The sequence below is a fragment of the Monomorium pharaonis genome, chromosome 7 (assembly GCF_013373865.1).
Source record: "Monomorium pharaonis isolate MP-MQ-018 chromosome 7, ASM1337386v2, whole genome shotgun sequence".
NCBI classification, from domain to species: Eukaryota; Metazoa; Arthropoda; class Insecta; order Hymenoptera; family Formicidae; genus Monomorium; species Monomorium pharaonis.
Window position 1 is genome coordinate 11,192,894 of NC_050473.1, and position 27,014 is coordinate 11,219,907.

Sequence of the window (27,014 nt, forward strand, 5' to 3'; positions counted from 1 at the left end):
CCTTAACATCAGTTGATACTTGCGAGAAACTTAATTTTGTATACAAATAATGACTATGCAAAGGTATTCAATTGCAAAAGATATTTCAATTTAAAGATTAGTCACTCCTAAAATTACTATTTTATGATGCGTTATTATCTCTCGATATTGCAAACAACACTTTGATAAATCCTACATTGTGCAAAACAATTAAAAAACATGCTTAGCTTCTTTTTAATTAATATAAATTATTAGATATTACTTGATGAAAATTGCAAAATTTTTCTTAGGCGTAACGTGTGATTTTAAATAATTATTTTATTTCAAATTTATCGAAATTTAATGTCTGTATTTTTACTTTTAAATATGTCAATATGTTTTACGCTCCAAGTGCAGTACAAAGTTACAAAGTGAAAAATCAGAAGATTAGAAAAGTGTAAATCAATTTTAATGAAATTTAAGAATATTATTATTGAATTTCATTAGACATGATCTTTTTTTTTAGTACGTGCTTCAAAATTTGGGAGACAATGCAAGTAAATAAAACATCTATTAAATAACGATCATAACATTCATAACCCATGTCGCCAATCGACACCCCGCTTGTCGCATTGATTATTCACGATGAATCATTCAGAGCCGAACCATGCTGGCAGTGACAGAAAGAGAAAAGTAAAACTGGCGCGAACGTGGTTCCTGAGGTCGGGACCTCAGATAAGAAGAGAAAGTCGATGAATTCGTAAATTCTACCGGTGTGTCGTCGCGCTCGCTTATCGCTGCTATGTGCGCGAGCACGCGTACTTTTTGTGTGCGTACACGTGCATACGCGTGTAAGTGTACTTTCGTCCACGGCAGTGACTGTACACGTGTGTATGCGCGCGCACGCGCACACACACACACACACACACACATACACACACACAGAGGACATACATTGCATACACACGAGAGCGACGATGCGCGGTACCACGTACACGCGAGCATTATAATCTCCTATCCGGATGGCGGACGTTACGATCTACCATTGAATCGAACAATGGCGAAACTGGGTTACGCAAATGTCGAGGCTGAAAATTAAAGCGCGAGACACCGGGGGGGAGGTTGTTAGAGCGGGAGGGAGAATGCGCGTCGTGGCCGAATGATGAAAAAGATCGCACGCCGTTGAAAAACGTACACTTAATTGTAGGAAACGCGCGGTTCGTTAAACTTGGTTGCAAAATTTTGCGAATATACATACGTGTAGATGTGCCCAAGTGTACTATGTTGCACTTTTTTTTTACTCACGGATCCTCCGATTAATGTGACCGAATCGGTTTTCCTAACGCAGGTATTAAAAATTAATTATTTGTAAATTAGGAATGGCAACAAATTAGCAACAAAAGGCCTCAAAACTCTGTCCGAGTGCTCCAAGCGAATAAGCAATCATTTTCCAGTAGTTTTCAAAGCTACATTTTAACAGAAATCCAATTGTACAATCGAATTATGAAGAACAGTGACGTTTATTTAAAAATTGATTTTCAATAGTCGAGGAATCCACAGATCAAGGGAGCGGTGATTAAATATCGTTTTGGTATCATCTTTACTGACGAGTACGGCGTTTTGTCACATTTGTAATCGATGTCATTCTGTACGCATGCGTTCAGTACGTTAATTTCATAATTTTTTGAAATTGTAGGTTTCCGTAAAGCTGTAAATAAAGAAAAAAAGAAAATACGAATCGCGACAGTGCTGATTAAGGTGAGGCCGCTCAAACCGCGCAAGCCGACCAGCACGGATTGAGCAACGCGGAGAGAGAGAGAGAGAGAGAGAACTCGTTACGGGACCTGTGTAATGGGGGCCCAGGCGTTTCCGCTCCATTTTTTTGTGGGCCCAATTACGTTTCGCCAGTCCTGGATAGGCCGTGTTTCGCGGTCTCATTGTACCCGCTGGCCTCGTACATATACGCTCGCGTTCGCATATACACGTTGGACCATCCAGCTCCACTCGCTTGGAACGCTAGGCGGTATTCCATGGGGAAGCGACTGCTCACCACAGAGTGCAGTTAAGCCGATTACTCGGAATCAAGATTTTTGAAGGGATCGCGGGCGAGTAAGCGACATCGATCTTTCACGATACATTAAGCGGAGACAAGCGGCTCGAGAGGCTTCAGCTGCCCGTGAAGATACTTTTACACCGAAGAAATGAAGACACGAAGTGACTTCGGATTATGTTTATCGGACAATGAATACGCTTCTCTCTCGCCTCTCCTTCGGGAAGAGAGCTTGCACAGCTCATCAAAAACAAAGACATAATACAACTATAAGACCCGCGTATGTAACTGTCACGATTGGACAAAGATTAAGTTTCTTAGGTCTTTGTTTTTCTTTCTGTAAAGAAACATTCTTCCGCCCGCTGGTATCAACCTTCGTTTAAGAGCTGCCGTTGCGTCCGTCCGTAGCGCGCGCGCTGATGTAAAAACATCCGTCCGCGCCTATTTTCGACGCGGACTAGTTTTTGTTCGATTCGCGGACAGTCGATTCGAGAATACGCGTCTACACGTTTCCGTCATCCAAGAATAACTTCGTGGTTCGCTGACTTCCCGTATCGCGGCCGCGCATTGTATTATACACTTCGCGTCTCGCGTGGAACGAAAAGTGCCCCGAGCGGGGTTGTGACACCCCGCGTGAAACCGTGGCGCGGTGACTCACACCTTTCCTCGATTTCGAATCGCCATTTTCCACCTGGTCTCTCACGCTCTCTCCCTCTTGCGCATCGCTCCGTCGACTGTGACGTGCTCTCTCTTTCTCTCTCTCTCTCTCTCTTTCTCTCCTTCCTCCTATGCTGTTCTTCCTCGTTTCTAAAAAAAAAAAAAAAAGATTCCGTTCTGCCCTTTCGCAATCTACCAAGTACCGAACGGCAATGTCGACGAGCGTCGCCTTTCCCGCCCGGAAGTACGTGCGTGCTGATGCGGTTTTTCCCCAAAAATGTTACCGCGAGAGTTCTTCAGCCCGACGCCATTAATAAAAGGGATCGTTTGCACAATTGTACCCACAAATGTCTGCCGATTGTACATCGTGCGCCACGATCCCTGATTCATTCCCACACAATTACGGTTGATGGTATAATCCTCGGACGGGATAGACGGGAGCGAGGTAGAGCGCCGCTTGAATCAACCTACGAATTATCAGCCGAGCGGTAATCCATTTAACGTTGATACGTTTAATTTTTCCTTTTCGTGTCACCGTTAACACGCGCAAGTGTACGCGCGTCACGAAAAATCACGCGGGTGGTGGGAGCGAGAGAAGATTCGCGATCCCCTTATCGTCTCGTGGATCGTCCGTAATGGTTTAGGAGCCTGCAACGCGATATCGTCCGTCCCCTTTCGCGACGCTGGCATTCCCGCGATTCGGACGCGGAACCCGGTCGTTCCGCGATGGACCTAACGTTGCGATGGAACGGGCTGCCAAAAATATACCGAAGGCGCCTCTCGAGGGCGGTGGTGAACTTGCTTTTCACACGAGAAAGGGGGAGCGGGGAAGGGAAGCGACAAAAGTGTTTCCCCGCGCGCACGATCGACGCTCGCCGAGAGTCACCGGATACATTTCGTTCAAGGCCAGAAAGTAAAAAGCCTTTTCAGCTGCACTTACGTACGTACGTATGTAGCCGAGCTAGCCAAGCAGCTCTAACTGGTACGCGCGCTCTTACACACGTCACCCGTCCGTCAGGTATGTACACGCGATGCACGCGAACACACACGGCCACGGCCTTGTGTGAGCTCATACGCGCACGTATATTGGAGTTGCACACGCGTGTGTCTGCGTGCGTGCGTGCGTGCGTGAATGCGTGCGTGTACGATTGTATGTGCACGCGAGCGCGAAGGCGTCCCTCTCGTCGACGGTCTCTCTCTCTCTCTCTCTCTCTTTCTCTCTCCCGGGCCCCCCGAAGCGAGTCCGCGAAGCGGCTAGTTACATGATCCATTCATTATATAAGAACAATCGCCTCCTCTAATAGACACGCTCCATCATTGTGGATCTGAAGGGCACGCTCGGTGTGCGCGTGCGCCGTGCTCTTCTGCTGAGCGTGTTTCCAGCGCGTTTCACGAGAAACCTGGGGCACATACACTGCCCCGTGGTGATGATGATGCGGCGATGCTACCGAAATCGGCTACGAAATTCAACGGCGTTCGGGGAAATTTACCAAGGTCGCCGCTGGTGACCGTGGGAATCGTCGTTCGTCTACAATCTGTCGCTCCGCCTGTCAATTTACGACGCTACTTGTGAGGATTTTTCTCCTTTAACCGCCACGCAACGCCGCCGCCGCCGGTCGGATATTTATGTAATGGGGGAAACACATTGAGACTTCGCTGAGCCGCGAAGAGTGTCTAATCAGATTTGTATTCGAAATAATCAGCGGCCTTCGCACGTGCGGAATGCACATTATTGCGCTTCACTCGAGCGCCTCTTTTTTTTTTTCTACATCGCGCTGTCGACTATATAATAGACCTCGAGGCACCCGGAGAAAAATAAAAGTGATATTTTGGTTCAAAGTTCCACATATCTACATATGAAATAGATATATAATCTTCCGAGCGTTGCATAATGAAATTACACCGAAGATTCGAAAAGACGAACGTATAAATTATAGCCGGTCGAGTATCATGCCGCTTATATCCTCGTCCTCGAACTGAAATCGACTCGAACGCGAAATTTCGCAGTTAGTAAATCAAGCAACGGCACGTTATCTAGAGAATCTACCCTAACTCGACCGCACAATTTTACAGCGCAAGCAACTCTCAATTTTTTTTTAATTTACCCCTTTTGCTGACTTCGTGTAATACCAGCATTACTCCCGTTTATTCTTTTACGCCGATTCCGCAAGGCCCCGCGCGAATGTCTTTGCACGTGTACGTGTATATGTGTATGTGTGAGTGTATGTGAATCGGTCTTTATGCCATCAGCGTCTCCACGCCGCCTTCTCTTACGTAACGCACGATCGTTTCTCTCAAATGGACGACGTCGCCTCCTTCGCCGTGTAATCCAAAGGGCACTCTTGTCCTGCGCCCGACACCGACGAGATCGCTGCCAACGATACTCACGGCCATCCATTTGGTATTTCAAAAGTAATTTAAATACCACGAACGCGGCAGATAACATTTCGGTAGTTTTTACGACGTACGGAGAAAGCCTGGAGAACAGCTGGGCGTCCCTTTCGGTGAATAATTATATTAAGAGAGTTTCTCGCTGCCGCCTAATTAAGAGCATCGTTAATTGTACCTTAATTACGACATAAGTTGACATCTCTATTCAACAATAAAAAACTCAAATTTGATTTTGTCAAAATATCAAAAGCAGATATTTAGTTGCCACCAAGTACAGTATTTGTTTATAAAATATTCGCACACACTTTATAAGTTATGTATTAAAATATTAGCGCACCGCTAGGTGAAAACGGACTCTAACCTCTCCTCTGCGTTTTTACTCTTTCTCCTCTCTTATTACAAAAATTTATGAATTTGATCTCGCGAAAAATAATATCAAGCGTTTTTTTTTTTAGAGAGTGACAACTCTTAGTAATTTCTACTATTACAAGTAAACAAGCGGATTAGCTCCATGTGCGTCTGTATCAACGAAATCTGAACTCGGATCTGAAATTATACCGGTTTCAATCGCTGTCCTGTTGTGTACGTACGGCGGGATGCTGCGTGCCCCCCTTGGATTCACTTTTGTCGAGATGTCGTGGCGATAACGCGCGCTTTCGTTGCGACGAATTCGCGACTTTTGCACGTCGGGGAAAAAAGTGCGCGTCGACGACGCGCCGGCTCTCCGGTTACATAAATCGCGCCATAAAACGAGTAATTTGATTACGTGTAAAGACCGCGATACGCAGGTAAAACGCTCCTGCTATCTGCGCAAATTGCCGGATAAGCGCGGCGCTCGCGTTCTCGCAAAATTGTAATTGCCATTACTTTTGCGCGGCCCCGTACTTTCGTTCGTCCGTCTCGCGTACCTCATCGCTGTGAACTCACATTACTCCCGGAAGATATCTCGCCTGTATTCCCGATACGCGGGCGATAATAATCCCTCGCTTTTTCCACGGAAGACCGTGTCACGCACGGCAAGTCGGCGCTTGGCGTGAATCCCGCGATAATCGCAAATAATATCTGGCAACGTCGGCGCACACGTGTAAATTACTTTAACCTAAGTGATTTAATTCCCCTTAATTTCTCCGTGACGTCAGAGAAGGCATATTTAACCGAGTCGTAAATTACATCAGTTTTTCTTCGCTGATTCTGCTCGAAGGAATTTCGTTAGAGTTCGATTTAAATGCACATAAAAAAAAACCGTCAAAGGCAGAGACACGCCTCCTTGTCGAGAGAGAACGCGAAGAAATATCTGGAGGGAGGAGGGGGGGGGGAGGGAAGTGGCCGAAAATACGGTCGCGTAATGCGGCCGAGCCGCATTCTCTTCCGTCCCGCTTCGCGCCCACGCGGGCAACGGCGACGTGAAAGAGTGGAAATGGGAGTGACGGGAGTGCGGGAGACGCGCGCGCGCGCGCGCTGGAGGAGATTCGGATGCGCTCAATGTCAAAGAGCGGGCTCGTCAACTGCTGCAAGCGGCTTTTACTGCGCAGCGAGAGATGCACGCGCCGCCGTTTTCCGTTCGCCGCGCCGCCGCGCGCCGCTCCTGACGGATACCTACGGATTAGTCATCCAACGGCGATCCGATCTCCCCGGGGCCTGTGTATGCGCGATCGGGAGCTATTAAACGGATGGCCTTTCGCTGCTTAGATCTACATGCAACACCCACGTCGCCCGATCCGAGCGTGTATACGCGAGGGACACGCGTGCACGCGCGCACGTTACGCAAGACCGACTCCCCGCGCGCGTCCTCCTCTCTCACGCACGCACGCACGCTCCTCTCGCTCTCTTCCTCTTTGCAATCGCTCGTTTTATACATCCCCCTTTCCGCGGTTTCTCCTTCCTTCTTTTTCTCTCCTCCTTCCTCGTTCCTCGCCGCCGCCGCCGCCGCGATGCGTTTCCCGTCTGACGAGCGGCGTTCCGGATACGCGAAGGGCACGCTACATATTTCATCGAAATGACATTTCACCTAGATAACGAAAATTCGACGAGGTATTATTAGAGAGATACTCGATAGAATTTTAATAATTGAAATTAGACGACCGACGAAAATGTCAAAACATCAAGATAAGATTGCCCATGTCGGCGGACCTTGGTGCCGAATAATAACTTTCGTGTGATTTTTACGGTCTCCGTATAAAATTGCGCACCGCAATTCCGTCAGTCTTGAAATTTAAGTTTCTACATAAATCCAAAGTGGTATAATTTCACAAAACAAATTGATGAGTTTAATAGTATTCATCAAAAAACGTGTACAAGATCCTCCCTTTCCCGAGAAAAAGGAAAACTAAATAATTTTATTGATATTTTTAATTCGGAAATTTCTATTTAAAAAAAAAAAGAGCTAAAAGTGACGGGCGACACTTGTTATTTCAGACTTTGTTTTAACAGAAGCTGTTACAGATCCTCCCAATCGTGCAACGCACGGTTCAGCCTGGAACATACACATAAACAGTGAAAATTTAGAAAAGCTATAATATCGCGCTTTATCGATCTAAACGGCGTCAGTAAGTTATAGAATTATAAAATTGTCAATCGTCGTCCTTTTTTTTTTTTTTCTCAAACAGCCGTCCGTTCCATACCGAGCGCATGTTTATTAGACGACAACACGGAATACTATTTATGTAACTTTCCGACATCGCACTAACTGTTAACGACGAACATCGTTATTAAGCCGACGAGCGACTTTTAATGCAAATAAAAGCTGCAAAAAGAGCCGCGAAGCCGGGGCCGCGATGGAAATCGGAGGATGCAGATGATTTTTTTTTTTTCTCCCCGCGCGTGATGTACGCGAGCAACTTCTCACGCCGCATTTACATTCTCCACCTCGGGAACGCCTCGCGAGTGTTATTTTAATACAGCTTAAGACCGCCGCTTTTGGCGTGGCCTTGCCGTAAGTGAGTCAGGCGGAAACAAGGTACGTCCGCGCGCGAGCCCGCGGAGGATCGTTTCGTGCGGTGAGTTTAACTCTCGCTCTCTTTCGCATTTACGCTAATAACGCATCTCCGCGTTATTTCGCGGAAAGCCGCAAACTCCAAGTGGATATTTTGCGGGACCGTCGCCGGGAATAACGTCCGTCCGATATAAAAGTTCCGATTCGTTCGTTGAGGGGAAAAGGAAATCAAGATGTGCCTTACGCGACGATAAGAAACCATGACGTAAATGGTACCGATTGTCTCTCACGTTTTTTCGAGCTTATTTCAGCAAATTACGCGAATGCATAAGTTACAGTGCGTAACTCCGGGAGAATAAGACTATCGAGGGTCATTCTCTCTCTCTCTCTCTCTCTCGAGGGAGCAAAATCGAAATCATCGTCTCTCATTTCAAAAGTTTTCGTTATTGACAAAAATTGATTTCTATCGTTAATATTTTGATTTAACATATAGCTGTGCTATTCTCTTTTTATTGGTTCCATCGTGATTTTGAACTGGCTATCAGCTCGCCATCGCCGGAAGCGCAGCGTAGGATACTTGCATAGAATTCCGTACGATCGTTTATCGCGATAGCCGTCGCACTTTAATCGTAATGTGACTTTCATCTACATAGCTAATCAGGCAATTCTGTGTTGTGCCGCGTGGCAGCCTTGGATAATTTCCTATTTCCATCGCTGCGCTGCGTTCTTCCTGCACCAGAGATCCGCCCAGTCGCGCGTCATTGTTGCGAAAGACACACGCCGCGGATATCGATATCGATTAACACTTCCAGCCACCGTGCCTTTAATTGCTATTTTATTTGGCTTTGTTGCTTTCGCTTAAACGCCCCGGGCGATCTCGTGAGCACGCTCGGGATTCGTCCATTTGTTTAAAACGTGCGCCTCAAGCGATGCTCCGGCTTAGGATCGAAAGTGTTTAAGAGTCGTTAAATGTTCGCCTGAGAGAATCATTAAAACTCTGACCAGATCTCTCGACGGGATGATCTAAGCCTTCGATTATCCATTTGTTCATTCGCGCTTGATCGCTCGTGACGAGATCGTCGCGGCGATTAGCGACGATTTCCGATCTGTTACGTGGACAATTTCAAGCGTTACGCAACTTGGTTTTTTGCGATCGCTCCTCCCCTCGCGCCATTACTTTTCCAATGAGATTGAAACTCCTTTAAAATTCTAATGCACTGAAAGAAAAGCTTAATATTTATACCTGTAATTTCATTTAAACAATTATGCTTAGAAACTCCATTTGTATAATTGTTACTGCTACAATGTTTATAGTTCTCTGCCAAATGTGAAAAAATTACTATAAATTATGGGAATTTTAAATATTAATATGTCAAGAGAGAATAAAATGTCAAGAGAGAAAGAACATATAAATAAAATTGTTTTACGTAATACATGCAATCACAATTATGGCAAATGTAATTTTTGCTTACTAGTCATACAATAATAACTAAGCAGCTATAATTTGCATAGTTAAAATAACTATAAATATATAGATGGCGAAAATTATTATGAATTATAGTTAAACTATGATAATTGCAATTTTTTTTTTCTATTAGTGGCATCTTAGATCATTCGTTCTTCTTTCGATTTATAATTTTAAGGTTTATTTTTTCGCGAAAATTGTTCTCAAATAACGCAGTCATTGTTTCTCACTTCGTTAACATATTGAATGTAACTTCTGTCAGCCTTATAGAGACGTTATATAAGCGAAGGCGAGAAAAGTGCAATTTATTACGAACGCATCACCACACCCGTGTATATATAATCTTTTCAAATTGCGCGCAAATTTAACAAGATTATACGCGCGGAACATAATTAATTCACGGTAACGTTTAAACATAGGTGGAATATTAACATGCCAATTATCTCGGCGAGATACTATCAGCCTGTAATTTGCATCCCGTTACACCGAAGAAATCCCGGATTAATCATCGATATCCTCACATATTTGTTTGCGATACGCGGGCTCTCAAGCATAAACATCCATTTCCAGCGCACAGAGATAAACAATATCTCGAAATTTCTTGTATCCTCGCGTCAAAATCCGTTTTGCAGGAAATGCACGTTTCACTTCCCAAAAAATGCCGAAAAAATTGTCGAATTCCTTCTTTTCTCCGCGAAATTCAACTGCAGCGTAAAAGGACCGCATCGGCAAAATAACGACGCGTCACGTCCACCGGAGCGGTATGCCACATGACACTTTTACGCCTGTCCGCACGGCACACCGCGCGCTGGGCACTTACGTAATCGCAATGATCTCACATCGTGGGTGGAGACTTGTCGCACTTCTCACCGCGCTCATGTTTTTATTCGCGCGCGAGTATGCGAACGCGTTGCCAGAAGCGTCCACCGTGTCCGAAAAGTGCGTGCCACCAGCAGTGAAAGGTCTTTTGTTTATTTCCGAAAGACAGACACACACATAGAGAGAGAGAGAGTGTGTGTGTATGTTGAAGGAGGCACAACTTAATGGCTCGAAATAACAAATTTCAGTAGTCCCGAAGAGTAGCAACGGAATCTGCGATTCGAATAATTTTCTTTGTAATCAAAAGTAACAATTAAATATAATTACTTCAATAAAACTTGCTAATGACAGACGTAAACATGATATTGTGCATTGTTTCCGCTGAGAGAAAAGTCCATTGCAAATATCTATGTTTACTGCTCATCACAAAAGTTCCGTTTTAAATCAGCAATACGCGTGATCTCATAAATTTTAAGTTTACAGATGCAATATAATAATCGCTCGTTCGGAAAAAGAGCTAATTCTCGGCTATTTTTGTCTTTCTTTTTTTGTATCTCGATGTGACGCATAAGTATAGCGATAAAGATGTTGTTACATTGTTGTTAAAAAGTCTTGTCCTTCGAATTGAGAATCAATAATGGGCGGTGAATCATTTTTGGTACAGTTTCGACTAGTCAATCGCATATCCGATATTATAGTTATGCATTTGAATCGCCAATGCATATTAAAATTGTACTTTCATTAAAATGCAAGTTATAAATTAAAATTCTAAATCGTGCAAATAATTACATATTTTAATTATGTATAAGTCTTTGACGCAAATTCAAACTATTACAATGTTATCGACGTGAAATTATTATTAAATGTTAAATCCTTTTATTGTGATTATTATTAAAATAAGTTAATTATTCCACCTCCTGTATATTTACCGTAAATTACGGTTATATAGGCAATGAAAATTATTTCAAGAATTAATAAGTTACGTTAACGTGCGACGTGACAATTTTTTATTTCAGAGTTTCTCCTAATTTAAACTTTTCTTTCGTTTAGAAGCTTTTCGCAATAATCGCGAGAAATGGGCGACCATGTTATCGAAAACGAAATGAAATTCTTTATCTGGGTCGCCCGTTCCGCGGCGCGACGTAACAAGCTCCGGGGATGATTAGCATGTCACAAGAGCGAGACGACGATTGCGAGATCGTTTAAGAGTAACAATGGCGAAGGAGAAATTACGTTGGCAGTTAGGTGTACACGAGAGCGCCGAGCTCTACGTAAGCTGACACGTAAGCAAGAAAGTCCGCCTCCGCGGGCCGGCCATTCGGATATGCGGGTGAAAACGCGCGAGGAAGTCGAGGAAACCGAGGAGATTACTGGCGACACAAACGAGTCATTTTTTGTTTCATAATTCGAGCGCGCTGATTTGTTTCGCAGAACGCGGCGCGCGAACGCATGCAAGTTTCTCTCACGGACATTGGAAGTGAAATACCGAATTAAATGAATTTCCCAATGTATTTAATTACAATTTTTATATCTACAACAATATTGTCATTATTAAACAATAACGATAATAACGCGGCATCTAAATCGCATTCACAATAAAAGTATATTACGATTGTAGTTATATTGCAAATCGCTTTTTTTCTTTATTTGCCTAACAATTCTGCCCAACAAAATACTTTTAATTTATAATCACAGATATTACCATAGCTATAAGCGAATGTTAGTGTACAAATTGTGGGTCTGTGGTTTTTGTCCGTTGCCTAATTAAACGCTGATTGCAACTAGAACCATTATTATAAAGCGGAAACGTGATTAAACTAAAAGCAAAGACTCACGCTTAGATAAGTGTAGAGCATCAATATGCTAATTATTCCGATTGTTCATATCTTCATTAACATTGATCTAAATGCATCCAATATATTCCAATGACTAAATATTCCTATTAAGGTTGTTCAAGGTTCAATTAGCATTGTCATTTTAATAATGCAATGCAATTCTTCATTATACGTAGAACAATGTATTTTACTACTGATACTACGAAATACTATACTGACATTATAAAAACTTACAACTAAAATTAAAAGAAACATTAAAAAAAAAATAAAATTGTATATAAGAGTAAATTTTAAAAAATTTGTTAAAATTGAAATTAAAGTTAGAATTATTTTTAGTAGTTGGTAAAATTCTTGTAATATAAGCAAGAATTTTATACATAAATTATATAAATTAATATATTAATAAATTTATATGTAAATTAAAAATAAGGATTTCAATATTATTTACTATTTTCCTTCCTTTAATTTCACTTGTCTATTTATTTATACGTATATAATTCTCTTTCACGTGATATAATGCGACTCGCATATAGCTCTCCTTGAGCTCTCCTTGTATTTCATACGAATTCTCGCTAAATATTTAAGCGTCCGTAACGAAACATAGCGTGGAACGATAAACGCCGAGGCGTATCAGCAAAAAGTGTATGTGTACGCTTGGTGTTAACTGGCAGCGCCGCGCGAACTCTTTCTCTGTTCCCAAATTGGGACACTTTCACTGTCGCACGAAAGGCTCGACCCCTCAACCAGCCGTATTTCATGCGATATACAATAGAGAATACGTACACCATCCGAGTCGAAATTACAGTCCTCCCCGATGCGCATCGCCCCAGTGCGTCATACGTTACGGGACACAACCGTACCGACGGAGATCGTAATGAGAGAAATGTATTTTAGAGGATGCGCTGCGGTCTGCGTCCCCTGAATATTTAATCTTTCATTTCCGAATCGTCCACTTCAAAGTAGAATCGAGGAGGACAGGTCGGTGAGGTTGCGGTCGGCCGAAATGCAAACAGTTTTTTTTTTTTTTCGAGAGAGAGAGAATCGTCCCGTTCCATAGGTAAGCATTTTTTACGGGCTTAGAGTGAAACACTTGGCGAATGAAGTTATAAGACGCGATTAAGAGTTAATTGCCGCGAGTGGGGAAACATATTTTTTTCCTCCCGTGCGAAACTCATAATGCGAGCGCGCTCGCGGGATATTACGACTTTGCTTAGAGAAAACTCCGATGGTGAACTTACGGCCGTAACTACGGTGCGGTTACGAACGCGCCGAGTAATAGCGTGTTTATTTTCTTAACGGCTTAGGCGCATCTTTTTTAGCATCTCGTAAGCAATGCTCTCTTAAAGGCAATACATCAATTCGCTTGCTCGTTACGAGCCTATACCCATGTTGGAGCTATTACGCGCGCGCGCGCGCGGGCACACGCGATGTAATGATCTTCATAAAGGTTTTCCGCGCGGAGACGTGTTTCTACACGGGCTCTTTCAAGTCTGAGAAAACATATTACAGACCGGGAGAGATACATTAATCTATCCCGCTACTTGAGGCTACATTCGCCGAAATACTTGTGCAATTTTTTTTTTTCATCTTACAACGCGGAGTTTTATCATATTGAAAAGTAACGCGAGTAAAAATTTCCATATGTAATCGTATATACGAAATTTGCTTCTTTGTGCGAGCCACGTCTGCGATCATATCTATTTTATATAATGTTATATAATAATGTTTACCCTAGTGGAATTCAAACCTCTAAGTATGCATATGCATCTAAGAAAAACATTATATACAATTATATAATTGTGTACACAATATAAACATCTAGTCAGACATGGCCAGACGGAGAATTATCTTTCGTATACGATCAATACGCAATGATCTCAAATATGTAGGACACCGCGACGTGTATCACTGTACATGAGAATTGTTATTCGAGCGTGCAGAATGTCGTTAATATTATCCGTCATTTCTCCCGATATGACCCTTTAAGTGAAGAAGCGCGAGGAAAGGCGGGAGAAAGCGGAGAACCGATGAACTTTTCCATTCGTCGGGTGCTCCTTACTTCCTCGCTACCGTTTCTTCAATGATACAATTCTTTTTTTTTCTGCGTCGCGTACGTTGCACACACGTTACACGGAGGCGTGTAACAGGCGGCGGCGAACGTACGAGCGAGCGAGCGAGCGAGCGAGCAAAGTCCCGAAGGGGCCTCGAGTGTACGAGCCGGGGCCCCGCGATAGATGAAAGTGAAAGGAAAGGTAGAAAGGGTTGGCGGAGGTAGGTACTCGCGGGGCCGCTGTTACTCGTGCTGTTACTCGCGGTATATGCCCGAGCCGCCCGCGGGGGCCCGCGCAAGAGCGCGAGAGATTTACAATCGCCACGAGCCCCAGAACGGGCCCAGAAACGAGCGGGCAAAATACCGAGCCGGGCGGTCGCCGTACCTGCGCAGAGGCGACCGTATACGACGTATACGTGTGTACCCCACGTATAACGAGCGTTATATGCCCGCGGTAATCGCGGGACGCAAGCTCTCTTACCGCGGCGGTAAGAGCGGGACGAGGGACGATTATGTTTTTCTCGGGAGCCCTGCGTGGGCGCGAGAGTGGCTCTCTATCTCTCTCTCTTTCTCTCTTTCTCGTCATTGCGATTCCGCACCCGACTTTACGATAATTTTCTGTTACGACCGGCCGCGCCGCGCGGCGACGCCAGGCCTGTACGGGATCCAGCCGCACATTCGCCAAGCTGTAAAATTGTGTAATATTCCGGTGGCGAAATTACGCTCGTGTAATATCACGTCTACACGGAATGTCCACGGACGATCAACGCCGCCCGAATTACGATAATCCTTTCGTTTTCGGCATTACCGTAATAATGCCGAAAATAACTAGAGCTCGAGATTAGCCTACATCTTGTGGGAAATATATGGCTTTTGAATTACGTAATAATGGCGGTACCTAGCTTATTTTTTTTCGTGAAAGCGATAACGTATAACGTTAAATTTCGAAATTGGCACGGCTCTTTAGTAACGTCAAAGGGCCAAAAGCGGTGAATTGGGTAACTAGGAAATAAATCTGAAACAATCGTCTACGTGCGTGGGATAATATGAGTTGCGAGATGCAAATCTCTTCCCGTGTAGCATTTCAATTTACAATATTGGCTGTGGTTGTACATTCGGTGCAGCGCTAAAACATATTGCATCAATACGTAACAGATTTCAATATCAATTGATTAATACTCATCTTAATATATATCACATTTATTTTGTAAAACGTGCTGTAGAAAATGATTAAATGGAAATTTAAATTTCACTCCTTTATTTTTTTTTCTCCCGCGAAATTATTTTAACATTATATAAACAGGTTAATATATATATATATATATAAAAAACCGGAGAACAGTATAGTAATGAGAGCAAGTGGGTACGAAGAAAAAGTGCAAAATTACGAAATTTGTTCTACGTAAATACTAGTCGGCAACTCGGTTAAAAGTTCAAGCAGATTTTGCATGGAATGGCACATGATAAACGGCCGACCGCTCCGAAACTTTGTAAGAGAATTTACGAGGCTCTCGAGAACCAAACTTTCAAGGTTGCGACACGTCCAAGCAGACGGGTTTATTCGATCACGTATAGGGAACAGGTTGATATGGAATGCGTGCGAAACTTTCTTTGCGAACTACGATGAGGAGGAGTACGGCACATTGCGCACGAGGCTCAGTTAGAGACGTGATATTTACGATAGCATAACGCGAACAACAATATTTCGTACAATCGACGGAAATTTCATCGGCCGTCGTAATCGTATAATACCTGCCAATTCGGCACGACTCGGTACAGGTGAAAGTATACGCGGCCGAACGAAACATTTTCGCCTAACGTCCTAAATCGTTGAAGTCACGGGTTTTCGCAAGCCGCGGTCGCTATTTAGTAAACGCGAAAAAAAAAAACGGCGATTTTTGAGTCGTTAACTTGTTGATTTTTTAATTGCGAGCAATCTGAGTATATCTGGATTAAAAATTGGTTTCCTTCTAATTTTCTTCTTACTTCTCTTCGCAGCCGTTTTAGAACCGTGCACGTGTAGAAAAATACGTGTAGAAAAAAAAAAATCCAAAAAGAAAAAAAATACACACAATAACAAAAAGAAAAATGCATTTCAATGACATCTTTTTAATTGCAAATTTCTGTGTCGGACCGCACGTGTAGAAAAATACTATTCTCGTGCTAAAACAAACATTCGTCCATTTTAATTTTCTATTTTGAGTAGTGGCTATTTTTAGCAGAATATTTTCTTGATAATATTGATTTCAAAATACACTTAGGCCGGTATTCATAGTCGAATCTTATTTCGAGATTGTCTCAAGCAATGTCTTAAGATGCTAATACAGCTCTGTGATTGGTTGATGGCATCTTAAGACAGTACTTAAGATGATCTTAAATATAAGATCCGACTATGAATACTGGCCTTAATTACATGAATCAAGTCGTATTTACTTATAATAAATGTCAGTGTATACGGACACATATAAATTATAGTATAATAAACATTTGAATTAAGTAAATGTTACTTATTCCAATTATTTTGAAATATAAGTCTGTCATAAAAATTAGATTTAAAATATATATTTAAACTTTAATAATTTAATACATTATTCTCAAGAATATTAAGTTAAACTAAAAAATAGATTTGCTTATTATTCTAATTTTTCTGTAATAAAATTTTATAATATTTTCCGAAGAAATATATATATATATATATTAAATTCTTCGTTTTAGTACATATTTTAAGAAAAAATTATTTAGAAAATTCTTTCAAAGAATTATTAAAAATAACCGTTCCTCGTTAAAAGAAAAACACATTAAATTAAGTAACCGCTTTGCTTTGCAATGGAACTGATACTTTTCCGTGTGGATTTTGGTTTTCCAATTATAGATATATATTTCCCACAGATTACTCGCCCAATACACACATTGGCAGGATTCCGACGATTAGAAAAGCGATTTAAATCTTGGCGTGATCATAATTGCCCATTACAAAAGATTCACCGGTTTACGTCACGTTGATAAGTGTCACGCATAGATTCTGATGCACCTCGATACAGCGCCATGTAACAATAATGGACATGAACTATACGCTCGTCCAATTAAATTCTCTTTGGTGGATCAACAAACGTGTAATGATAACTATCCATCCGACATCGATGTCCACGGTTAATTTTGATATTACACGCGGTAAATATAACAGAGCGGTCAATTCTCTTTTGTGGTCTAACTAACGAGTTTCCTGCAACGAAGTCTTTAAACACTCGTGAATAATCACCCGGAATTAGCCTGTCACTGCAACGAAACGAAGCAAACGATAATGGCATTCTTCGGTCACAGCGAAATGACTTTCGTAGCTGCGAACCATTCGGAAACATTACTCGCTCCCGAATGATCGGACGTCTACCGATCGAATGTGAAAACCTTTCGAGACGAATAGTCACACGTTAGATTCCCTAATGCACTTACGTATAACGAAACTCGTGACATCTTCGCCCGCGATTCTACGTGTTAACGCGAGCGTAGAAACAGAGAAAGTATTATACATATACGTAAATTTATTCGCCACGTGTCCGTAAATTTGCAACTTTGTGCCATTTCATGCAAACCGTTGCGCATTACATGTCGTTAGGTCAAATATGTCCCCACCGACCTAGTGGATTCAGAGATAAAGTATCGTCCTTCGTATCTACACGTCATAACCGCGCCCGCATTAGGTCGATATTGCGCAGGCATTTGACCGTCATACATATCGGATTGATGGGAAACCTCTGAAGGAAGATAAATAAAAATCAAAACGCCATTGTTTCCCGATTTGCAGAGAAATCGTGTCATTTGTTTCTATAAAAATGCAACCGTGGTTAATGTGTCTTAAAACCCGATTATCTACTCAATAATTTATAATTAATAACATATTGTAATCTAGAGCACTAAAAAAATTGGCTTATTTTATAATTTTTTTTAAGAAAACTGCTACGCGTATTTTTCTATGCCTTTACATATCCACTTGTCTACTTGTATTTACCAAATATCTATAAATTTTTATATTACTAAATGTTAAGTTTTTTATGTTGCATAAATTTAAAAATAAACACACGTTTCAAGTTAACTGGCACGATTTTTCAAAAACTACCGAAGTTCTTGCTTCAATTTTTTCATACATATAAAATACATATGTGTTTATCGCTTGAGCTAACATTACTGCGACATCTATAAATTAATAATAATAACTATTTTTCATGCACGTTCAGTTCAATGGATTTTGTAAAAAGAATTAGTTTTTTAAACCATGCCATTTTTATAATTTGCAATCTTTTTTATTTACCTTAGTTTTGCAATAAAACGTACATTTTACATAAACACATAAGTTAAAGTCGATAGCTTCAGTAATTTCTGAGAAATCGTGTCAGCCGATGAAAAAAATGTATTATTTTTAAATTTATGTAACATAAAAAACTAATAAACATTCAGCAATATCAAAATTAGTAGATATTTCACTAAATATACCTAAGTAAATGCGTAAGAGCGTAGGAGAATTTGTGTAATTTAAAAAATTTTCTAATGAATACTCCTAATTCCAACGTCGCTTCAATAAACAATATCAAAGCTTCGTGTAATCTCCGCATGGCGATCAAATTTGCTTCACATTGATCTTACAACTGGTGAGATAGTAAATGCGCGGTAGGATCAACAAGTGCAGAGGACCCGCGGGACGATTCGCGTCGTCGCGCGAATCGATCGCAAAGAGAGAAACGCCAAGGCGAGAAACGGGAATAAGAACTTCCTCCCTCGCCGGCGTGAATCGCACGCGCGGATTCCCACGGTGCGAGATAAGGCGCAGGCCGGGAGATAAAGACAGACCACGAGGAGAGATGCGAAGGGGGAAACGGGAGAGAAAAAAAAAGAGAAGGGAAAAGGATGACGGGAAGAGAAAGGGCGGGGGGGAAGGGGGGGAGGATGTGTGGAGGGCGCGGCGGAGAGGGAAGGAGAACTCGGCGAGGACGATGTGGGAAAAGAGGAAGCTAATCAGAAGCGGAAGTACGCTCTGGCGAGGCCCGAGGCCTTGAGAAGGCATAGTCGGCCGCGTGGCTTTTAGCTCTCTTAATTGCAACTTCATTTAACGCGCCGTTCGGCCAATCCGGACCTCGCATGCCGGGAATAGCTCGTCTTAATAAGCATCTTATCGCGTACGCGAAGAAGAAACGCCTGAGAAGGGAACGGACGAACCGTGGAAGGTGGAAAAGTACGAAGCGAAAATATGAAGCACGAAGAAAGGTGCATTGTCTTCCCCCGAGATAAATCGACGCAATTCACGGTGCGGATGGGATATCACTTTTTTTTCCCTCCTCATCTTTAAGTCATGTTTTATTTCGACAATTCTGCAAGAACGGAACGTTGACTCTGGCGGTATCTAATGCCCCACAAGTGCGTGTATGCAATTTATTACCGCGTGACATATAATAATTGTAATTATAACTATCTAGAAAAGGGACTGCACGAGCGTGTTTGTTTCGGAAACGCGGAAAACGATACCAAGATCGATAAGGAGTTTACGAATATCCAATTAGCACTTAGTACGTCGCTTATCTGGATCGCGGTTATCTCGCGATATCCACGTTAATAACATCAGGCCGCGATAATACAATTTCTAGAGTCATTGATAAGCACTACGATAATAAATCCACGTGCATTCTTCCGTTTATTCGCGGACCTAGTCGTTCCTGAGTACAATAACATTCTTTCCCCTTGAAAATGAGTAAAAACTTTATTGATAATTAAAATCGCATTAGATCTGACAGGTTGTTCATTATTGGTAGAAATAACTCAAGTTGTGATTTACTTAATGCGAATCCAATATGATTCACTCTGTGTAGTTTTATTCTAATTTTTTTCTATATCGATCTATTGATATCAGTGCGTATCAGAGATGCGTTCTGCGTTCGCGCTCGATAATGTCGCATATTACGAAATTGTTTATTATCTCATTAATTAATTGCATTGATCCTCTTTCTACTTTGCCGTCGATCACTCGGTAATAGAAAGTACTCTCGAAAAAGTGTCGAATAAAATGATGAACAATAACGACAAATTAATTCTTTGCTGAAGTTAAAAAAGGCTCAGTGATGATTAACATAGGATTTCAATGTACATTATTTTTATGATTACGAAAAGGAGAGTGCCTCTTAGTTAAATGTTACTATCCGCGAAATACAAGAATTACTTTCCATCGGAATGTTACATGCAACATTTAACACTCGCAATATTTTTCCCCTTCAATTAGCAGACGTAAATAGGTTATTAATTATTCATAATTGCTCGGCACAGAGATGCTCTTTTCGCTCATCTTTTTCTCATGGCCACGCAACGGTGGTAATTGTGCACGTCGAGTTGAGGATCTTCGGTAAAGAGCGGCTTCGGTAAATTTAAGAAAAGAGCGACGATGGAATTCGGAGGCACAAATAATTATCGTCAAATGTTTGCGGCCGCACGTTAAATGATTCGGCCATAAATCTCCGTTGCGAATTAGGTTCCCGATGTATAACTTAGCGAAATCGGTCGATTGACATAGTCAAATTTATTCGCGCAGGCAGTGCGAATGACATCGTAGCGAGCTGTCGCTAATTAACGTGAGGAAACTCATTTGCGATTTATGTTAAACGTCTTTCAGAATTATCAGATGCAACATCGGTTTTACTTATTAAAAAAAAAAAAAAAAAAAAAAAAAACTCAACTCTTTTCGATTTCCGACCGATCCTTTACGTTTCAATTAAAAGATAATTTAATAAACTGAAAAACATTCTGTTATTTGTTTCGTATGAGAGATAATACTATAGAGGAAGGATAAAGATAAAACAAATTAAGTAAAAATAATGAAGCTGAAGCTAGAAAAATAAACGTATGATAAATGAACATGTCGGTTGCGAGACCCTAATTCCTTATTTGGATTATGTGAAAGATAATTTAAGGATTGAGAAAATTGACAGTAAAATTTCCTCAGAATTAATATCGGATTCGCACAAATTCAATTTAGGCGCGTACTCTTAGGAGGATGAATATTTAGCATCAGCTGTCGCTTACCAAATAAAAGGAACTTTCTCGCGCCGCGATTATTCGTATCCAGAAAAGAGCGCGACGCGAGACGTGACGTGACGTGGCGCGGGCAAAAAGTCGCGGGAACGCGGAATTTCGACTGGTTCACCTTTCGGGGGCCCCGACGATCAATTTTGTTGCTGCATTCGCAGTCGGTATACGCGTCGATGCACACTCCGTGCAGCCGGTGAACTACGGTAAGAAACGCGCGAGCCGCGCGAGCTCTCGTCCGCGGGATAATGGCAAGATGAATGCGAAATGGCAAGCGCAGAGGCACCTTTCGATACGCGACCTTGACTGGAGATCGCTTTTTCTCTGCGATTCGTCATTCCACGCCATTGATGACCACACCGGACTCCACGAGGTAGAGGAGCGGCGCTCCTCGTTTCTTCTCTCTCTCTTTTTTTTTCCTTCCTCTTCTTCTTCTCTCCTTTTTATCTTTTTCTTTCGAAACGGTTACACAACAATCGTCCATATTGCGGCCATGGTGCGCCGCTGAACTTGAATTATTATGCTCAGAAGAAGTTTTCCTGCCTTCCCGCCTCTCCTCCGTCTCTCTCTCTCACGAGAGAGTTTACAGCTGCCTATTTACGACGTACGTATATTAAACGAATATTATTCCGCTGCGGGAACGGGGTTTCACTCGGGTTTCCTGTTTTTCCTGCTTTCATTCTTTTTTTATTCCCCCGTTTCTCGAGACAACTTCGGAATCGTCGTAACAGCCAAAATGTCGTCGAGTGTTTTCAAAAATTTTTTTTTACACACGTGAATCACCGACGATAAGGATGTCAGTGTGGCGTGATTGATTATAAAATATATATTTAGCAAAAACACATTTATTATTGAAGCTTTTGCATCGCGTCTAAAACACTATAATAAATAAATGTAAAGTATCAATAAAAATGATAATATAAACAAATATCAATAATAAGAATTATTACGTGCGTATTAATGTAAGTTCGAGTGACTCTCGCGTCTTTTTTTTTTAGAATTGCACGAGTGAAAAGATTCTCTATGCGATTATACGCTCATTATATTTCGCTGATGGCGAAAGAATACGTTTTTTCTTCTCCACGCGATATTACCAATAAAATAAACGTACATATAATTAAAATAGATATCGGTAAGATAAGTAACGAAGACTCGCGCTTCATCGGCTTGGCATAGTTACCGCTTTTAACGAGTTTAGTTGCATACTCCTATGCGTTACATAATTTAACGTGATCTCTCAAATGGAAAACTGGAACGGTTTTTTAAGAGACAATAACTATGTCACTTGCGTTTCGTGGTCCCACTGATCATATTTTCCCATTGTCAGCGCTCGCGATCTGTCTACCTGTCTCTCGTTACACGTTAGGCCGTCGTTTTTACTACCAATTATGTCGCCGCATTAATTTACGCCGCCTCATGCATCCAATCGCATGGAATGTCAGTCCACAACCGCGACAATTGCCTCATTATCATTGGCAGTTTCACCATGCCGTTTAAGTAGAAAATGACATTATTTTCGACGATAAGTGAAAGATTTTGATGGATTAGGTGGCATCATGTGTATGCGTATTTATACGTGCAAACGGAAATCTATGTCTGTTAATGACGAAAAATATTAAAAAGAAAATACAGTGAAGAATCGTATCGCATTCCCGCGTGATTAGCATCACAGATCGATACCTCTATATCATATATCGTTTCACTTTATCATATCATATCCATAAAAGTAAGCAAACATTTTTTAACTGTCAACATTGTATCATCGATCATCCTTAGCCCTTATTCTCTCCTTGCTTGAGCACGTCAAACTAGCACCGCGAGTGAGAGAGAAAGACAGAATCCCATTGAAACAGTCTCATTGAAATATTGAACGATAATAGAAAAACCGAGACGAAATTATTTTAATCCGTGACATTGCACGATTTCAAAATTATTTTGTAGTTCAAATTTGAATTTGATAAAATATTAGTAATATTTTATTAATATTAGTAATAATTATGTGTACACATTCAAAATTGTTGTACGATTGAGATGTGAAAGTAATTTATAAGTAAAATAACAAGGAAAATAAATGTAAATGTAAAATAACATTTTTTTTACGCACAAATGCATTTTTTGTCGAAAAGTAATTTAAAAATTGGGAAATTAATAACATATTTTTTAACAAAAATTTTAAGGTTTATTTTCCTACATTCCCCTGTTACTGCGTACGTGTGTGTCAAGATGCGTTAAGTAGGAAAATATCTTGGAAAGCATCCAATGTGTTCGAATCTTTTGTCTAGATGTAAACTAGCATGAAAACAAATTTATCGGTATTTTATCTACTCTTACAAGCACCTGCCAATTATTCACGCCAGTATAAACATAGAATATATCACTGAGAAGCAAGCGTGTCATGCGACGCTTTTGACAATAAACGTTAATCTTTAAGTCGCCTTTTACATCATTCTACCGGTCCGATTTACCGGGCGATCACGGCGATTAGTGACGGTCGCGTAATTAACTGGCGGCCGACGAAGGAGAAAGAGACGTGTGTGTCAGCTAACGCGTTTCGGAGATCTCTGCGCGAGAAACGGAGGTTCCCAGGGAGAAAGAGCGTTACGTAATTGAAAACAGTACCATTATCTACGAATTACGTGACGGGGGACTCGGCGCCTTTTCTTTTTCTCTTACCTTGCGCTTTTTCTACTGCTGCTCTCGCTGTCCAACGTGTGATCGGCGGCGGTATCCAGGATGAGCAACGCGACGGAGCGTATATCCCACGGGATCACCTCGTCGAGTCACGTGAGAAGCATACTTTCTGCGAGCCGGCGACGACGTGCCGGGACCCCGTGACATCGGCGACGCTGCGGGCACGTGACGTACATTGATATTCCGCGGTATGGAATCACCGGCCACACAACCACTTGGCACGAGAGAAACAGATCAGTAGCGGTAGGCGTCGAACGGGAGAAACGTGCGCGAGGAGCAACACGCTCGAACTCGAGGGGGCGAACTCGAGATTTAACGCGGGGCACCTCGTTACTCACTTCACACTCGCGGAGTGCGCGGATTGCACACTATATCTCGCACGGAGGAAAACGCTTGTAAAATCGCTGGCGCCGGCCGAGGACAGGAGGAGAGAATCCCTCTGCGTCTTCGTCGTTGTTCCTCACGATCTCCTTCCGCTGCTCTCTTCTGCTTCGCGCGATGTCACACACGTGGGTTTTGTCTCACACGCGCGCACTACGTATAATCCGCCTCCTCGAGATTCAGATCATCTGAGCTCTCACGCGCGAGGAGATTCGCCGCCGGGAAGAAATGGATCCTTGACGATGATGATAAAGGGCGGCGGCGACGACGACGACGACGACGACGACGACGACGACGACGGAGAAGGTGTTTTTTTTCTCTCTCTCTCTCTTTCTCCAACGGGGTCTGCTCCGTTGACTGCCCAGGGTCAACCGGCTGGCTCTGCGCACGGCACTTTTACCCGTTGGGTACTCTCAAGGACTCGGAGGTGGCTCCTATTCCTTTCTCTTATCCTTTCGCGCGCGGGCGCGCGCGCGCGCGCACACCTTTTTTATCCCGCTAACCTTTTTAAACGCACTTTTAATTCCGCTCGGACGGCGTGTTGTCCGCGGCGGTGACGGCGGCAACGGTTCCCCGGTGCGCTCTTTTACCGCGGATCAGCGGCAAATTTCTTTGGCGCGAGCTCAGTCGTCGCGCCGACGTCGTGGCGCGGCGCGACGCACCGTGACGATCGGCAGGAGAAGAGCGGGAGAGCGGAAAGCGAGTGGATCTCGCCACATCCGGATCGTCTTTCAGACCCGTCCTTCGCTACCGCGAACCCTCTGCTCTCCGCCTCTTTCTCCTCCGCTTCGGGAGAGCGAGCCTTCCTCGTCCTCGTCGTGGTACCGCGCGACGGTCGCGAGGACTCCTGCCCTCCGCGCGAGAAATCCGCGTCCTCCTCCTCCTCCTCCTCCTGCGGTTTTCGCGCGCACAGTTGTCGCCGTATCGCGGTCTGCTGCTCCTCCTCTCCTCCTCTTCCTCCTCCTCCTCCTCCTTCGCCTCCTTCTCCTTTTCTCCCTCTCCGTCTCGGACTGTCTTTCCCTCTTTCTTCGCTGTCCTTTTCCCTTCCGCGTCTCCCTTTCCGTCTGTCCGTCTGTCTCCTTTCTCTTCTGCGTGTTGTAATCCCTTTTACGAAACTCCTTGCGCCCGGACGAGGCGGCGAGGTAAAAGCGAGCGCGCCGTCGATCGTGAACCGAGGGAGAGAGAGAGAGAGAGACGGATTAAATTCGCACGCGAATGCCGCGCGTCGAGTCCTTCCACGATGGTGCTACCCGGGATGCCCGCTCGACGACGACCACGACTCTAGCAACTCCGGAAACAAATTACCGGGTGGGATACCAGCGACTGTGACCTTGAACATTCACGCTGGACGGAGTGAAACGCGCGGGACCGATCACTTTCCATCGTTCGTTCTTTCTCGCGCTCTATCAGCGCCGTCAGCCGCTCGCGAGAAACGACGGACCCGCGCGCGGACTTTTCGATTCCGGTGGTACCCTTTCCCTCCCACCCACCCCCCCTTGATGACGGGGACGGGGATAAATTCGTCGCGCGAGCACACACCTCCGCGAACGAGATACCACGCGCGAGCGTGTTCCGCGAACTAGAAAACGTCGTTACGCAATGAACGGAGCAGCACCACCACCACCGTATCCCTCTTCTCTTCTCTCCCTGTTCTTCTTTCTCTAACACGCCCCCCTCGGCTTCTCCGGGAGTCCGCGTAGATCCTCCACATCAGCGGGACTTCTCTCTTCAAGGGTGACGGCGATCATGCGGATCCGGCACGAACGCACGAATACACTCGCGAGTACACACTGTCTCACTGTGTCTCTCCGTCTCTCTTTCTCTCCTCTTCAAGAGAAAGCACAAAATCGCAGAAAAACGCTGGAGAAAAACTGGACGGAGAGAGAAAGAGAGGCAAGAGATATTCGGTGGTGCCCAGGCTACAGGAGGCAAGATCGGATTTTAGCGTGCGCAACACGCGCTCCCGCGAGTCGAAGTCGACGGTTTCAACTTTTACTTTCAGCTCTTACACAACGCGGCCCGCTCTTGCTGGTACGTAAGCGGCGAGTGTGCAACGAGTCCTCTCAGCTTCGAGGCTTCTTCTTTTCTTCCTCTCTCTCTCTCTCTCTCTCTCTCTCTCTCTCTCTCTCTCTCTCTCTTCTTTTTCTCTTCCTTCTTTTCTCTCTATTTTTTGTCTCCTTTCCTTTTTCTTGCCTTTCCTTCACCTGTTTTTGCTGCTTTTCTTTCTTTAACTTTTTGATTTTCTTGTACCTTTTTTCTGCCGGTAACTATTCTTATCATTGAGACTATTAAACCGTGAAAGTACTGTGAAATTTCATGAATTGAAGCTGTCAAGAGCCATTTCAAAAGTACTTTAAATCCCTTTCTCCTTGACGTTGCCAAAAAGCATGTAACGATCAACAAGAAACACTTGAAGGTAAATACACAGCAGGGAATCGGTCTGTCGACGACATTCACCGAATTACCAATAAATGTTGAAAATAATATATCGATATGCAATCATGGGGATTGGCGCGTTGCAACGAGATCACTTCAGGCTTCGGATAACTATAGGAGATCCAAACGCGAATTGATGCACTCTCGCAGGATACACCCGGAAGTGGGGAGAACACTTGATTACCACGTGTCCTCGCGATGCAAACACGCGGCGAACAACGAGGAGGACACTTGACGACGTTGTCAGTTTTCCTCGTGATGGTCCGTATCGCACTCCCGCGCGCATA

At 43.2% G+C, this 27,014-nt stretch overlaps 1 protein-coding gene across 2 annotated transcripts in view; it reads right to left on the bottom strand.

The window, feature by feature from the left end:
* Positions 1-25,228, bottom strand: part of LOC105836560 (transcription factor Ken 2) — a 35,336-nt gene extending 10,108 nt beyond the window's left edge. Inside the window, exons 1-2 of one of the 2 annotated variants that reach the window (XM_036290179.1) lie at positions 23,893-25,228; positions 913-7,529 (exon numbers count right to left, since the gene is read on the bottom strand). In XM_036290179.1, coding sequence (XP_036146072.1) covers positions 913-963 — 51 coding nt within the window. In that variant the 5' untranslated portion in view covers positions 964-7,529; positions 23,893-25,228. The remainder of the gene's footprint in view (positions 1-912; positions 7,530-23,892) is intronic. The other variant, XM_012680669.3, reaches the window with a different exon arrangement.
* Between the last annotated feature and the right edge of the window lie 1,786 nt (positions 25,229-27,014).